Source organism: Anomalospiza imberbis, chromosome 17 (genome assembly GCF_031753505.1).
Source record: "Anomalospiza imberbis isolate Cuckoo-Finch-1a 21T00152 chromosome 17, ASM3175350v1, whole genome shotgun sequence".
NCBI classification, from domain to species: Eukaryota; Metazoa; Chordata; class Aves; order Passeriformes; family Viduidae; genus Anomalospiza; species Anomalospiza imberbis.
This window is the reverse complement of record NC_089697.1, coordinates 12,640,526-12,655,239: the sequence shown is the minus strand read 5'-3', so window position 1 is coordinate 12,655,239 and position 14,714 is coordinate 12,640,526. Positions and strand designations below refer to the sequence as shown.

Sequence of the window (14,714 nt, the reverse complement as noted above, 5' to 3'; positions counted from 1 at the left end):
CTGGAAAATCAAAACAAAAGCAGAAAAATGTTGGCACCTTGACCTTATGGAGGCAAAATGGTAGGGGAGCATTTCATAAAAAAATATTGACGTGTGTTATAGATTTCCAGAAAATCATTTCAGGGTGATCCAATGAAAAACTTTTCTTTTCTTTTTTCTTTTCTTTTCTTTTCTTTTCTTTTCTTTTCTTTTCTTTTCTTTTCTTTTCTTTTCTTTTCTTTTCTTTTCTTTTCTTTTCTTTTCTTTTCTTTTCTTTTCTTTTCTTTTCTTTTCTTTTCTTTCTTCTTTTCCTTTTTTTTTCTTTTCTTTTCCTTTCCTTTTCCCTTTCCTTTTCCTTTTCCTTTTCCTTTTCCTTTTCCTTTTCCTTTTCCTTTTCCTTTTCCTTTTCCTTTTCCTTTTCCTTTTCTTTTTTTTTTTTTCTTTTCTTCCTGACTTCAGGAAATAACTTCCATGGTAAATATTGCTCCCTGAAATTAAGTAGTTTTTTATCCTTTAATTTGGGAACTTCCAGAGATGTTTGGCAGATTTCAGCCGTGATGAAATAATATCCTGAAATTCTTTTCCTTTTATTGCCATTTTTATTGCTGCTATTTCTTAGGAAGAGCCTCATGGGCCTCATGCTGCAGATAAATAAGAGAAATGTAACTTCCTTTTCAAATGTCAGGATGGCATTTTGGGGAAAGCTGAGTTCAAAATTGTGATTTGTGTTTGCAGGGGGCTAAAAGCAACGAGCTCATTGCAGGGCAGCACAATGAGAGTTTTGATGAGATTAAAATATAACAGTAATCCACTTAAATTATTAACAACAGGCTGGTGCTTCAAAGTGACCCTTGGCTCTTATCTTCCCCAGAAATAATAGCAAAAATATTGGCATTAAAAGGAAAAGAATTTCAGCGACAGCTTATTAAAGAGGTTTTTGACAGTTTGGAATGTGGATGAAGATAAATGTAGTGCTGCATTTCCTTGTGGTGAGGGCTAATGGTCAGCAGACCCAGGGAAAGGAAAGGATTCCTGTCAAACCAACCAGGGCCCACATTTACATATTAAAAGGTGGGAAACAAGTTTTTTTTCTGGAGATAGCACCGAGGGGAAAACCTGAACAATGAGATTTTCTGGCACATTCTTGGAATGTATTGCCCACATGGGAATTAAAGTGCATTTTCTCTTTGAACCGTGGCGTGTGTAAGGGATTTATGCTGTTCAAAGGGAAGATGTAAGTGGCCTCTAATATCCTAATTCATCAAAGAATAAGCACAGGCTTAAATCCACCTTGACTTAGCCAAGCTCTCAGGAATGTGTTTACCTGCAGGAATTTGCCAGTGACTGATGAAACCAGCAGTGAGTGTTTACAGGTCCTGCCAGGGATTAGAAGAAACATCTAAACTTGTTGAAAAGCCACATAAAGTGGCTCTGTCACTTCTTCCCTGCTCTGAATGTCTTTGAAACCCAGCCAAGCCTCTCTGGGTTTGTTTATTATTGTTATGTTTTATTCCTGGGTTTAGAAGTCACTTGATGCTTCCAGCATTAGTACTGAACAAAAGGGCATTTCTCGGTAATTCTGCAGCCTGGGCTTTGCCACGTGCAGCTGCTGTGTGGGGATTTCATGGCATGGTTTGGGCTGGAGGGACCCTAAAGCTCAGCCTGTGCCATCCCTTCCGCTGTGCCAGGCTGCTCCAGCCTGGCCTTGGGCACTGCCAGGGACCCAGGGGCAGCCACAGCTGCTCTGGGCATCTCTGCCAGGGCATCCCCACCCTCACAGGGAACAATTCCTGCCCAATATCCCACCTGAACCTCTTCTCTGGCAGTTTGAAGCCATTCCCTGTGTCCTGTCCCTCCATCCTTTGTCCAAACTCTCTCCCCATCTTTCCTGCAGCTCCTTCAGGGCCTGTGAGGCCACACTGAGCTCACCCAAAGCTTCTCCTGTCCAGGTGAACAATCCCAGCTCTCCCAGCATTTCCTTATAGGAGAGATGCTCCGTCCCTCTGATCAACCTGGTGGCCTCAAGGTCATATTCCAGACTTATCTCAGAATATTCCTCTAATTTCTGGTGTGTTTTGGTGCATGAGGGTGGAAGGTTCTGCTGTTTCTGGCTGGAGCTGTTTTATTTGACGCGTTCTGTAAAAAAAGCTCTGTGAAAAGGAGCGGGAAGTGTAAAATCCCAAAGTGAGGAGTGCAGACTTGCCTCCTCTATCCTCAGTGAATCAGTCCTTCAGCTGGAGAGCCCTCCGAAATCCACTCCATCAATTAATATTCTGCAAAGCCTCACAAAGCATAATCACCTCTCCAAGCAAGAGCTGCGAGCACCACGCTGCCACCACATCACTCCTGGCTGCCCGAAGTGATGGAGCCACACATCCAAACCAGACAGGGGCCACTTCTATCAGCGGTGGATTTAGCCTTGATAATCTTTTCCCACCTAAATGATTCCTTGATTCTGTGATCTAAATAAATATGGGCAGCTCTTCCCCCAGCCCTGAGCTCAGCCCAGCTGGGGCTGCTCTCCCTGGCGTGCTCCGTGGTGCGTCCCTGCTCTGCCATCTTTGCTGTCCCATTTGTGATTTCCAGCTCAGGATAATTCCCAAGGTCAAAGCCCCGTGTCTGGCTGACCTCCTTGGGCTGTATTTGTGGCTCTATTAAAAGCTGTTTTGCAGAGCTGAGCAGTCCCTTTTCCAGGACAGGGTATTTATAGTGTGCCACTGGCAGGTAACCCGTGAGGAGCCACCAGAGCCCCTCTCTGCTGCATCTCCGGAGTGCTTGGCACTGTTTGCACATTCTTGGAAAAGGAGAACTTGGAGCCACAGAAAGCAACCCCAGGGCCCGGTGCCAGGCAAGGTCTGTCCTTACTGCGACCACATAGTGCCCATAAAAATCACAGCTCAGGCTCCTGGGACATTTCCCCGGCGTGAGGCACGGGGCAGCAGCTCGGGTTACCCGTCCCTCGTCCTTGGGAGGAGATTCCCGAGAATCCCGCCCGAATTTCAGGCATCCAAAAGTCTTTCTGGGAAAGCCACTTTGCTGGGGAGAAGCCACAGGCCTGAGGCAGGTGTTGCAGCACGGAGGGGCTGCTCAGGGCGCTCTCGGCTGGGCCACCCGCAGCTGCAGGGTGCGGGATGGGGGTGAGGATGCGGGGATGGAGCAGCGGGGGTCGCATAGGGAGTGCGGACGGGAGCTGTGACAGCTCTGTGCCCGGCCCGGGGCGCTCGGGGCTTGGTGCGGGAAGGCGCTGGACAGAGCGGAGCGCTCCGGGGGCGGTGCGGGACGGAGCGGGAATGGAGCGGGGCGCTCCGGGGGCGGTGCGGGAGTGGAGCGGAGCGCTCCGGGGGCGGTGCGGGAATGGAGCGGAGCGCTCCGGGGGCGGTGCGGGACGGAGCGGAGCGCTCCGGGGGCGGTGCGGGAGTGGAGCGGAGAGATGCGGGTCACTCAGGGGCGGTGCGGATCGCTCCAGGAGTGCTGCGGGTCGCTCCAGAGGGCTGTGCGGGGCGGTGCGGATCGCTCCGGGGCCGCTCCGGGGCCGGTGCGGTCCCTCCCGCGGCGGTGCGGGTTGTTCGGAGGGGCGGTGCGGTGGGAGGTGCGGTCCCTCCCGGGGCGGTGCTGTCGGTCCCGGGGCGGTGCTGTCGGTCCCGGGGCGGTGCTGTCCCTCCCCGGGCGGTGCTGTCGCTGCCGGGGCGCGGCTGGCGCTGCTCGGCCATGCGGGCGGGCTGAGCGGCGCCGCCGCCGCCTGTCCCGGGCGAGGATGGCCTCCAATTTCAACGACATCGTGAAGCAGGGCTACGTGCGCATCCGGAGCCGGCGGCTGGGGGTGAGTGCCCGGGGGAGCCTGCCCAGGGCTGGCCATTTTGCCTTTTTTTTTTTTTTTTTTTTTTTTTTTTTTTTTTTTTTTTTTCCTTCCTCCTCCTTATTTTTTTTCCCCTGCCACTCCTTTGTCCTCTTTTCGCAAACTGAGCTGGGTGGTTTTTTTCCGCAGGAAACAAAAAGACGAGGAGAGAGGAATGAAGGCACCTGAATATGTGTTATGTATAGGTGTGGATGGATATATTCCTTTTCTCCTCTCTCTCCCGTCGGGAGCCGGGGATGCAGCGCTGCCTCCACCCGCTGTCCCTGAGCTCCGAGCGCTGCTCCGGGGGGGACCCGGGGCTGGGGGCCGTGCCCCGGGCTGGGGGTGCGGGGAGCCCCGGGCAGGGCTGAGCTGAGCGCTCTGGAGCCGCTCAGGTGCTCCGGTTCCTGCTGCCACTCAGGGTTTGGGGTCCCGCGTGGGACAGGCGAAGCTTTGCGGTGGCTTCGGGGCTTTTAGAGTCGCTTGAGTTGCGCGAAATGAAAATTCACGCAGCCCCCTTTAGCTGCTGGTTTAATATTGAAGTTATTTTCAGGTTGTTGTGCTGCCCTGGCGTGTTCCCGGCTCCGGCTGTGGGCAGGGCAGCTCCCCGCAGCAGCTGGGCTGGAATGAGCCCTGAAATTCCGGGGCTCCTCCTGTGCAGGGGCTCCCCCGAGCATGGGACTGGAGAGCTCCGTGTCCCCGAGGGAGCCTGGCTCCGGGGGGAAGCACCTGCAGGGAGGCTTTGTGTATATGAAACATTTCAGTTGGTGTATCAGCCTCTCAGGACCGGAAAGGAACTGATTTACTGTGCTTATTAAAAACTGTTGGGTTGCCAGCTCAGAATTTGTTCGTTTCGGGGGAGTGTCTGTGGTCCTCTGAAAGCTTTTGCTGCTCACTGCAGTTACAGTTCCCTTGTCTTGCTGTACCCATGGGCAATGACTTCTCCACAGTTTTGGGAACTTGCATCTCCCAGGCTGTTTTGGAAACAGGAAAGATTGAGAAGTCTTCCATCAGGCTGGATTTCTCATCCCTGCACTCGCCCGCACAGTTCATTCTGTAAAACCGTGAGATTCTGTGGCATTTTGGGGGAATGTTATTCGGAGAGCAAATTGGGCACAACTGGTGTGTCCTGATTCAGTCTCATTACTGAATACTTATCAGTGCTCAGTTTGCTCTGGCATAAAGGATGAGTGAGATTGAACTGTGATCCATTTTTCCATGCTGTAACAGTGCAGCTCAGTGAAGATGTGAATAAGGTTCACCGAAGCCCACAATAGCTGTAAATGCTGTCAGTGCTGGTGCCTTTCCTTTATTAAGGCTTTCCAGACCACTCTGAAGGGTGCTGCTGTTGCTGAGGAAGTGCTGCATGCCCTCTTAGGAGATGTGCATGTGACAGCTGTAAAAGAGCAATTTCTGTCCCTCCTCTACTCAGAGCAGTCTGGGAAGTGCTTCTTAAATCGACCTAAAATGCATTAAAAGCAAGACTTGAGTCTCCAGACTGCTCTCCCTGCAAAACTGATGAGTTGGATGTGGTATCATTAGAAAAATCATTATCTGAAATATTCTTCCTCTTTTTTATGCACCTACAGCCTACAAAGTGTAGATTTGCTGGCTTGTTGGGGTTTTTTACAGACCATACACAGAGCAGGTTATAATTCAGGGCTGCTTACTTTCCAGCTTGGGAAGTGTTGGCCCACGACTCGAGAGCAGATGTGGCTGCAGATTCTTCCTGGAGCATTTTCTGTAAGCTGCTCACAGCCCAGTGCCCTGGTGTGCAGCAGCCAAGCAGAAATGGGTAATTTCGATCAGTCTGGGATCTCTAAAGGCAGGGCTGGAGCGTGTCCCTGCTCCTTGGTGCCCCTTCCTCCTGGCTGCAGGTGTGATGGGACACCTGGAGCTGGCTGAGCTCCTGGCTTCAGCAGGAGCCTGAATTCAGTCTCACTCAGTGGCTGCTGTGAGCTTGGCTCCTTCAGAGGGTGAAGGATTTATGCCCACAGGTTGTTTTTGTGCTGGGGAGGGCTGTGGGACACCCAGGAGCTGGGATGGGAAAAAATACTTCAGAGCATAAGAGAGTAACTTTTTATCAGACAACTTCCCCACGCTGTGAAAGCATCAGGAAGGACGAGCCTGCTGCAGCCCCTGCAGGACTGCTGGATAATTGAGAGGGATCTCACACTCCCACTGGGGCAGGATGTGAGTGGGAGTCACTGAAATCCATTCCCATGTTCTGGCGGCACAGCTGTAATCAGAGCATTGTCTCCCCAGGCTGAATGCAGCTCAGCTCCTGCCTTTGCCTCTACAATGCTGTGGCAATTCCATCTCCAAGGGAACTGGGAGCAGGGCTGGCAGCCACAAATTACCTCGAGAAATGACTCTCCTGAGGAACTGGGGTGCAGGTGCCACATTTGGAATGAAAGGGGTGCAGAGAAGCAGCTTGCTCCAATCCGAACCTCTTCTGAAAGGAACGTGACAGTTCTGGAAGGCCCTACTTTGTAATTCCAAAAATTGAATTTAGGCTAATTAGTTTTGCACCTGAACTCTTCTTGCGTGCTTCTAACGTGTGAGTTTAATTGAATATTATTTAATAGAATAGTTTCCATGGCAACATTTGTATCACATGTGTCTTCTGCAGGGCCAAATATATTCAGCAGAAAGCTCACTCTTCCCCACTCTTTCCATCCTTATAGGGAGGAAAATAATTCCCTCAGCCAGTGGCGTGGGGCTGGTGTGTCATTAGCAGTGACACACAGGAGGCTGTGTGCTGGAAAACTGCTGACAGGGCAGAAGCACAACCTCCCAGAGTTCTTCAAACCGGGAGAAAATCAGCTTTGCTTTGGGAGGAGGGATTCTGTCAGGGACCACCAGGACCTGTGTGTGGGGAGGAGGACACTCGGTGCTTTTGCAGCCACCTCTCAGCTGATTAAGGGATTTATATCTATGCATGAAGCAGGGCTGTTGCTTTATGGCTTCTTTCTGTCTAAAAAGTCATTTTTGTGCTCCTGATTTTCAGACAATGCCTCGTTCTGTGGTACAGGGTGACCTTCCTGAGGGGGAGTGCATCATGGAGATGTTTCCCTGATGGCAAACTTGTTCTGGCCTTTCCATTATTGGGGTGGGGGTGATGTGAACACACCTGAGCTTTCTCTCTAGGTTGGGCTGGCTCAATTAAAAATACCAATTAAAATCAAAACAGGAGCAGATCTTTGAACTGGAGGGGTTTGTGGCTCTGGTGAGCGTGAGAAGCTGCACAAGGGACAAGGCAGCTGAGGCTCTGTGGAGGCTCCAGTGGTGTGTGCTGGTTCCAGGCTCACTTTTTGGCTTGCAGTCCCTGTCCAGGCTGAACTTCCCCTTCCTGTATCCACTCCTGAGCTCTGGTGGAAGATGTGACTGCTGGGACTACAACAGTGGAATTGTTCCCTCTTTAGTGTGACCCTCGTTGAGGACAGAAATTGGATCTGGGTGGGTCAGGTTTCTGTGCTGGATGGGCCTTACTGGCCCAAAACATCTTCATCACATCAGGGGGAAGGAATGTGGTGTCAGGGGTGTCCTCCAGCATCGGGGCACTCCTGGCCAGCCCCTGGAGGGATTTGTAGTAATTCAGCCTTCAACTTGTGACCAGAGGGAGCTGAGGCTGCCCAACTTTGCAGCCAGTTCTTTGTTCCCAGGAAATGCTGAAGTGGTGTCAGCAGTGCTCAAATACTTCTGGATTGATTAAAAAACTCAGCGAAAAAAACCTAGTTCTTAGTTTTCTGGATTGCCTGCTTTGCTTTGATTAGTGATTTTCTGGCAGTATTACACTTTCACCTAAAATGAGGAGGATGTGAAGCCTTCCAGTGTTTATTTGAGCGTTGGGTGAGGAGTTCCCCATGTCACAGTGGCCACGTGCAAGACTGAACTGGGAAAACCCAGCGGTTTTGTCCTGTGGGCTGTTCCTCAGGAAGCAGAGCACAAGTGCTGGCTGCACACCCTTGTTTTAGATGGGAAAACCTCTGCCTCGTGCCTAGAAAATTGGAGGAACTCCTGCACAGAGCTCAGGACTTGTCCAATTCAGCAGAAACGCTTGACTGTGGGAAGCTGCAGAGAGATTCAAGCTCTCAGGGTTTGCTGAGCTTGATTTTAATTAAAGCGAGTCCTGTGGCAGCTTCATTGAGGAGACTGGTGCTGCACGTTGCCTGTGACATGTACTTTGACAAGTTCTGCACAGCTCTGATTCTGTGAAACCCTGTGGGAGGAGAGGTAGAGTGGGGGAGAGACAATCTGCAGGACTGGAACCATATGGTGGGAGAGATTTGGTGCCTGAATACATGTGCCAGCAAGTTAATATGAGGATTTTAGAGCCTGAGCTGTGAAAACTGGAAAGAAGAATGATGTAAGGCTGGGGGAAGGGGGAAGGAGAAGGAAAAAAGTTGCCTGTATCTCCATTTGAAGCAGCTTTATTAATAAAACTCTGTTCACCTCTGCAGCTCCTCTCAGTCTGGAAGTTGGAGACAGGGAAAAACTGAACAGATTTCTCAGGCACCAACTGCAACCTGCAGGATATTAATCCCACTGGAAATTCAGAGCTCTGGCAAGCTGCTAGATAAGGTGTTAGAATATATTCATAGATATTAAGATTTCTTATTGCTTGGAGCTTGTCAGTGGCAGCAGGGATGGGCTCCAGAACATTCCTTGGGGAGCTGGAGCATTTTCCTGGAGCTGCTGAGGGGATGGATCCCAGTAAAGGCCAGAGCAGCTCCCTCTGGGCACTGGGGCCAGGCCCCTTTGGGTTTTCTGTGGCACAGAGTTGATGGGATGAGAGTCCAGGTCCGTGTCCATATGGGGTCAGCTCTGGGCCTGGGCTTGGAGAAGGGTTTGTCCTTTGGGTGCTGTCACCTCGTGTCACCCCTGTCTTGGGGGATCAGGGTGCTCAGCCCGGCTCTGGAGGAGGTAAGAGGAAGTTTTGCAGCTGCCGTGGTGGAATTGCATTTTGTTTCTTTTAATGTTTGACTTGTGGGAACAGCATGGAGTGATGAGGGTCTCAGTTTGTTCCCAAAGAACCCCACCAAAAGCCAAAAAGGACAAACCTCAGAACTATTCCTGGTTTCCCCCCAGAAGATTACACAGATCATGATTTGGAGTATGAAACTCTTGCTTTGATGCTGGCACATTTTAGGAGGAGGAATGGTTTTTTTGTGCTTTCCAGCCTGTTTTCAGATAAATCACCTTCTGTGCTCTTCTTTGGAAGATGGGCTTAGTTTGTGAAGTCAAGCAATCAATTCCAAAGGTTTTCATGGGCTGAACTGACTCCTAACAAGTGCCTCTTACCCATTTGCTATCTTGTTCTAAAGATGCTTTATTGTAACAAGTTTAAAGCAAATCTGACCCTTTCTCCTTCATCCCAAACACTTCCCTGACCTGCTGGTTGTGGATCCTGGCTCTCTTCCCTATTTGCTCTTCCTTTGGTAGAAAAAACCTGTGATTTCTGGAGGTGACAGCCCCAGCCCTGCAAGGGTGTGTCAGGGATGATTGTACAGGCAGGAAGAGAAAGGAAACCTAATTATAAACAGGTGAAATTCACTCTTTGGAGATTCTGGTGCCTTCTCATCCTCAGTTCCTTTCCCAGTGTGAAGGAAATTCTCCCGCTGCTGTGCTGGGGCATTGCCCTGGAGTGAGATCAGAGATAAATAACATTTTGCAGTGGCTGTGGAAACACTTGAAAGAAAGTAACAGATGCAAGGGCTGCTCCTGAGACTGACATCTTAATTTGAGCCTGACATCTTAATTTGGTGTTTGTGTAGCTTCAGGAATGCTGTGGAAGATGATGGACTGTTCCATTATCTTTTTGTCTGGCTTCATCAAGTGCTGTCAGAAATACCAGTGAGAGTTCAAGCTGTTGAAATGAATATTGGTGGGTTTTTTTGGTTTTTTTTTTTTTTTGTTTTGTTTTTGTTTTACTGATAATAATGTCACTTGTTTCAGTTCAGAAGATCAATAGGGTAAAAAGAGTGGTATTTCCCCTCAGTGATGTCAGTGTAAGAGGTTAAATTGTCCTTTTACTTGCCAAGTAATGTTTGTCTGGGGAACTATCAATGACTTCTCTGTGTTTGGCAAAGGAAAATTTCCTGTGAATGTCTCCAGGAAGGTGAGGGGGGATGTTTGCTGATGTTCTGAATTAATATGTTCTGAATTAACTCATCCCATTGAGTGGCAGACTCCTGGCATGGTGCTTGTGGTAAAATACAAGTGGCTATTCCCTGGTAAATGGAGGAGTGTAAAGCTTTTATAGAATTTTTAATGCAGCTTTCTCCAGTTTGGATCTTCCTAAATGGGAATGAACTCCTGAACTCTGTCTTTAATTATCCAGCTGGGACATGAGAAATTCATACGAGCTGGGTTTGTCCATTGAGCAACCTGGAAAAGGGCAGGAGGGCTGCAGGAGCCAGTGGAAAAAGGAATTCTACCAGGGAAAGACTGCCTCTGGAATCCTTGTTTTATTCAGTGTTTCTTTACGTCAGTATTGGTCCTTTCCCCTAAATAAAACAAACAAACAAACAAAAACCAACCAACCAACCAAACAAACAAAAACACACAAAAAAAAAAAAAAAAACAAAAACAAAAACAAAAACAAAAAAAACCCAAAAAAACAAAAAAGGAGCTTTGTGTCCTGAGGAGCCCAGAGCTGGGCACAGCACTCCAGATGTGCCTCATGGGGCTGGGCAGAGGGGGAGGATCACTCCAGATGTGCCAAGCAGAGGGGCAGGATCACTCCAGATGTGCTGAGCAGAGGGGCAGGATCATTCCAGATGTGCCCCACAGGCTGGGGGGAGGGCAGGATCACTCCAGATGTGCCCCACAGGCTGGGGGGAGGGCAGGATCACTCCAGATGTGCCCCACAGGCTGGGGGGAGGGCAGGATCACTCCAGATGTGCCCCACAGGCTGGGGGGAGGGCAGGATCACTCCAGATGTGCAGAGCAGAGGGGCAGGATCACTCCAGATGTGCAGGGTCACTCTCCCTCGTGCCAAAGCCCCCATTCTGGTGCAGCCCAGCCCACGGGCACTCCCTGGCAGCACCATTTCCCTTTTCATGCCCGTTCTCTTGGATTTCCAAGCTGCCCCCCAGCAGCCCGGGCAGTGGCCTGTGCCTGCAGGGCTTTGATGCCAGGAGTGAAGGGGAAATGTGGAAGGAATGGCATAAATTTACCTCGTGCTGAGACAGTGCCAGGGCGTCACCTGCGCATCTGGAGCTGTCTGCAGGGGTGGCAGCAGCTGCATTTATTACAGAAAGTCCTCTGCTGCTTCCTGCAGCTCGCAGGGGAGTGGCACAGGGTGACAGCAGGCCAGGACTGGGAAGTTATTCCCATTTTCCCGTCTGTTGTGGGATGCTTGCAGGGCATTTGTCAGCTCAGCTCTCCAAGCAGCTCCTAACAAGGAGCATTACCCGAGTTTTGCAGGTTTTTTTATCCTGTTTTCAGGTACAGCTGGGCTGCTCAAGGATGGAGCAGCTGCAGCCCTTCTCCCGTGGCTGGCTTTGGATGCTGGCAGCTTAGTGCTGGAAAAATTGCTTTACTGACAGAAAGACCTCATTCCTGTGCAACTTCTGCCCTTTTTTTTTGGGTCTCCTTAGGTGTCATCTTAAAATTACGAGTCCAGCTCTGAAGTACAAGTGCAGCTCTGAAATGCAGCTCCTGGTGCTGTTTGTGTGCGGTGGGGGGATGAAAACCTGGGTTTGTGAGCGAGTCCAGGCATGGGGCAGGTCCCAGCTGTGCCTGCTGGGAGAGCACCCTGCTGCCCCGGCTGTAGCAGGAGTGTCCTTGGCAGAGCTGGGGATGGCTGTCACCCAGAGCATCCCATGTCCTAATTAGTGAGCTCTGTGAGCTGTTAATGAGCTGCAGCAGTGCCCCAGAGGCTGTGGAATCAGGGTGGCACACAGGAATCATTGCAGACCCTGTTCTGCAGCTCCCTGATCCCACACGGGGCTGGTTCCTGGGATTGTGCCATGGCTGGCCCAGCAGGGCAGCACATCCAGCTGCAAATCCAGCTGCAAATCCAGCTGCTGGCAGCACGAGCTGCCTGCACAGAGCCCAGCTTTAGCCTCCAGGGAAGCCTTTACTGTTCCTCCTGCCCAGTTACAGTCCCAGGCTGATTCTCTTCTCTCCAGTTTCATGCCCAGAATTAACTGTGCCCGTGTACAAAGCTTAGCAGATGGTCAAGGAGCCAAATCTGATACTTAGCTCCAGCCTGGCTGCTTTTTTTCAGCTGTCACTGCTGTAAATGCTTCTTGGCTCTTCTTTAGGAATGGCTCTTCTCTCCCCTAGTGGCCTTAAGCAGCCCTGAATTATAACCTGCTCTGTGTATGGTCTGTAAAAAACCCCAACAAGCCAACAAACCTACACTTTGTAGGCTGTAGGCCCATGAAAAATCTCAGATAATGCTCTTTCTAATGATACCTCATCCAACTCATCAGCTTTGCAGGGAGAGCAGTCTGGAGACTCACATCTTGCTTTTAATGTCTTTTAGGTCACATTTAAGAGGCACCTCCCAGTGTGCTCTGAGTAGAGGGAGGAGAGAAAGGACTCCTTTACAGAATACTTGTGATATTCCTGTGGGACAAAAAAGGTCTAAACCCCAGCCCTGTCTCCTTAAAGACATTTTCCATTGTCAGCTCTCACTGTCCAGCCCTCCTGGGTGTCCCTGTCCCTCCAGTGCTGCTCCAGGTTGCTCCCCTGCCCTGCCAGAGCCACACAGTGCCTGCAAAGCCCTCCAGAGGTTGTGCCAGAAGGATTTCACTGTAAAGTCCTTCATCACCTGGCCAGGGTCTGTAATCAGGAGCCTCTGAAGTGCAGAGCTGCAGCTGCTGGGTCCAGCAGCAGTTTGAGGGGACATGGTGCTAACCTGCTTTATTGGCACGTGCAGCGATTCTCTGGTGTGGGAACCCAGCACATCCCTCTGGCTGCCCTGGCCATCTCCAGACCCTGGCACGGGGCTTGGAGACCTTGGCACGAAGTCAAAACCACCTGTGGCTTCCATTTTAGCCCGTGGAAAAAGCTGCCAACTTTGTGTGAGGAATTACAAGCCACAAGGGTTTGAGTAGTGTGGTAGCTGAATTAACACAGGGTGAAAAAGTAGAATTTTGGGGTTTGAAAATTAGGCATTCAATAGGAACAAGCTGGAGGGATTTGGGCCTGTCCTGACCTTCTTCTCCTTCTCCTTGCCCTCCGTGTCTCGCTGTGATGGTGACACTTTTCTGTTGGTTTAAGGCACAGACACACTGCCCAACAGAAATGACAGATATTGGCACGTCATTGTAAACATGGCACACAGAGTTTTTGGTATAAAATGTGAACACCGCCCCAAGGGGCTGGGAGTCTGCCACAGACTGACAGACTGACCTGCTGGACAGACTGCAGCTCCTTGAGGAAGCGTGTTCTAGGTAAGAGAAAATAAAAGACCTGGAGAAGCCGACCCTGTGCATTCCGACTCCTTCTTTGGCTGCGGGGCCGGGAGAACAAGACTTTTTACACTCTCGGGGTCATCTCGACCACCAGACCCCCGAGACTCTGGGAAGGGCTCTCGGAAGCTCCCAGGTGTCCCTTGGAAGCTGATTTACAATCCCATCCCCAGCAGGCTGGGATAGCTCAGCACAGAGCTTGGCACAGAGCCCTGTTGGACCCCAGGGTGCCCTGTGCCCGTCTGGGTGAGCAGTTCCCCTCTGAGCCAGGGGCTAGTGGCCACCCAGAGCACAAGCTGGCACTGCTGCTGGTGCTTCCCTGGCCGTTGCCCAGAGCACAGCGTGGGCACACAGAGAAGCAGTCCCTGGGCTGTCAGGAGGTCCTGGCTGAGATCACAGAATGACCAGGTTGGGAGAGACCTTCCAGACCAGCGAGTCCAGCCCAGCCCCAGCACCTCAGCCAGCCCCTGGCACCCAGTGCCACATCCAGGCTGTTAAACACATCAGGGGTTATTGTAAATGCAGGTGAGCTTGTTGGGAAGAAATGCTGGTGTGTGACTCCAGTTCAGGAGGCTGAATGATTTCTTTATTACAACTATGCTATAATCCATTAATATACTGTTTAAAGGAGATACTAAAACTACAAACCTGCTTGTTCTCCCATATCTAACTCACTCCCAACTGGTGCCCCTCTCTGAGAGTGCAGCCACAGGTGGGTTGGATTGGCCATCAGCTCCAACAATCCTCACCAGAACCCAACCAAGCAATCACCCCAGGTAAACAATTCTCCAAACACATCCCACATGGGAAAAACAAGGAGCAGGAATAGAAATTGTTTTCTCTTTCTTTCCTCTGTGCTCCTCTATGAAAAAATCCTGAGAGAGAGAAGGATGTGCCTGCCACAAGGGATGGTGACTCCACCACCTCCCCGGGCAGCCCATTCCAGTATGGGAATAAATCACACGGACTCCCTTTTACTCATGGTGGAAAAAAGCCCATTCTTTATTCACATAACTCCTTTTTATCTGGTTTTACAGACCTCCTGTGGGACTCCAATTGATCAGCAGCTTTCTTGTTAATTACTTTATTGGTCATTAACAAGTTGTTACCCTGTATGGATTGGTCATTCCAACCCTGGTGTGGACGTGCAGGAAAAGTTGTTTGTGAGGGACAGTTTTCATTTTTCTATCTGGCGGTGTAAAACCAGTTTATACAGGTGCTGGTTGTTTTTCACCCAGGAGTAGACTGTTATGTTAGCAAAGTGTTCACACACACCAGGATTGCTTTCACATGGAACTTGCAAAGTGCCAGCTTGCCTTAGGAGGAATGACAGGCTGGCCAGAGCAGGCCTGATTTTATGAAGCATTTCTTTATGATTTTTCTACCTTACTGCAACATTCTAGTACTTGATCACTCTTTCAGTAAAAAACCTTTTCCTGACATCCAACCTCAGTGATGCTCCCCAGCCCCTT

General features: G+C 50.3%; 1 protein-coding gene across 2 annotated transcripts in view; it reads left to right on the top strand.

The window, feature by feature from the left end:
- Positions 1-3,666: 3,666 nt before the first annotated feature.
- DOK5 (docking protein 5) overlaps positions 3,667-14,714 on the top strand; it is a 32,703-nt gene continuing 21,655 nt past the window's right edge. For both annotated transcript variants that reach the window (XM_068208035.1, XM_068208034.1), the window contains exon 1: positions 3,667-3,799. In XM_068208035.1, the coding sequence (XP_068064136.1) occupies positions 3,734-3,799 (66 nt within the window). In that variant the 5' untranslated portion in view covers positions 3,667-3,733. The remainder of the gene's footprint in view (positions 3,800-14,714) is intronic.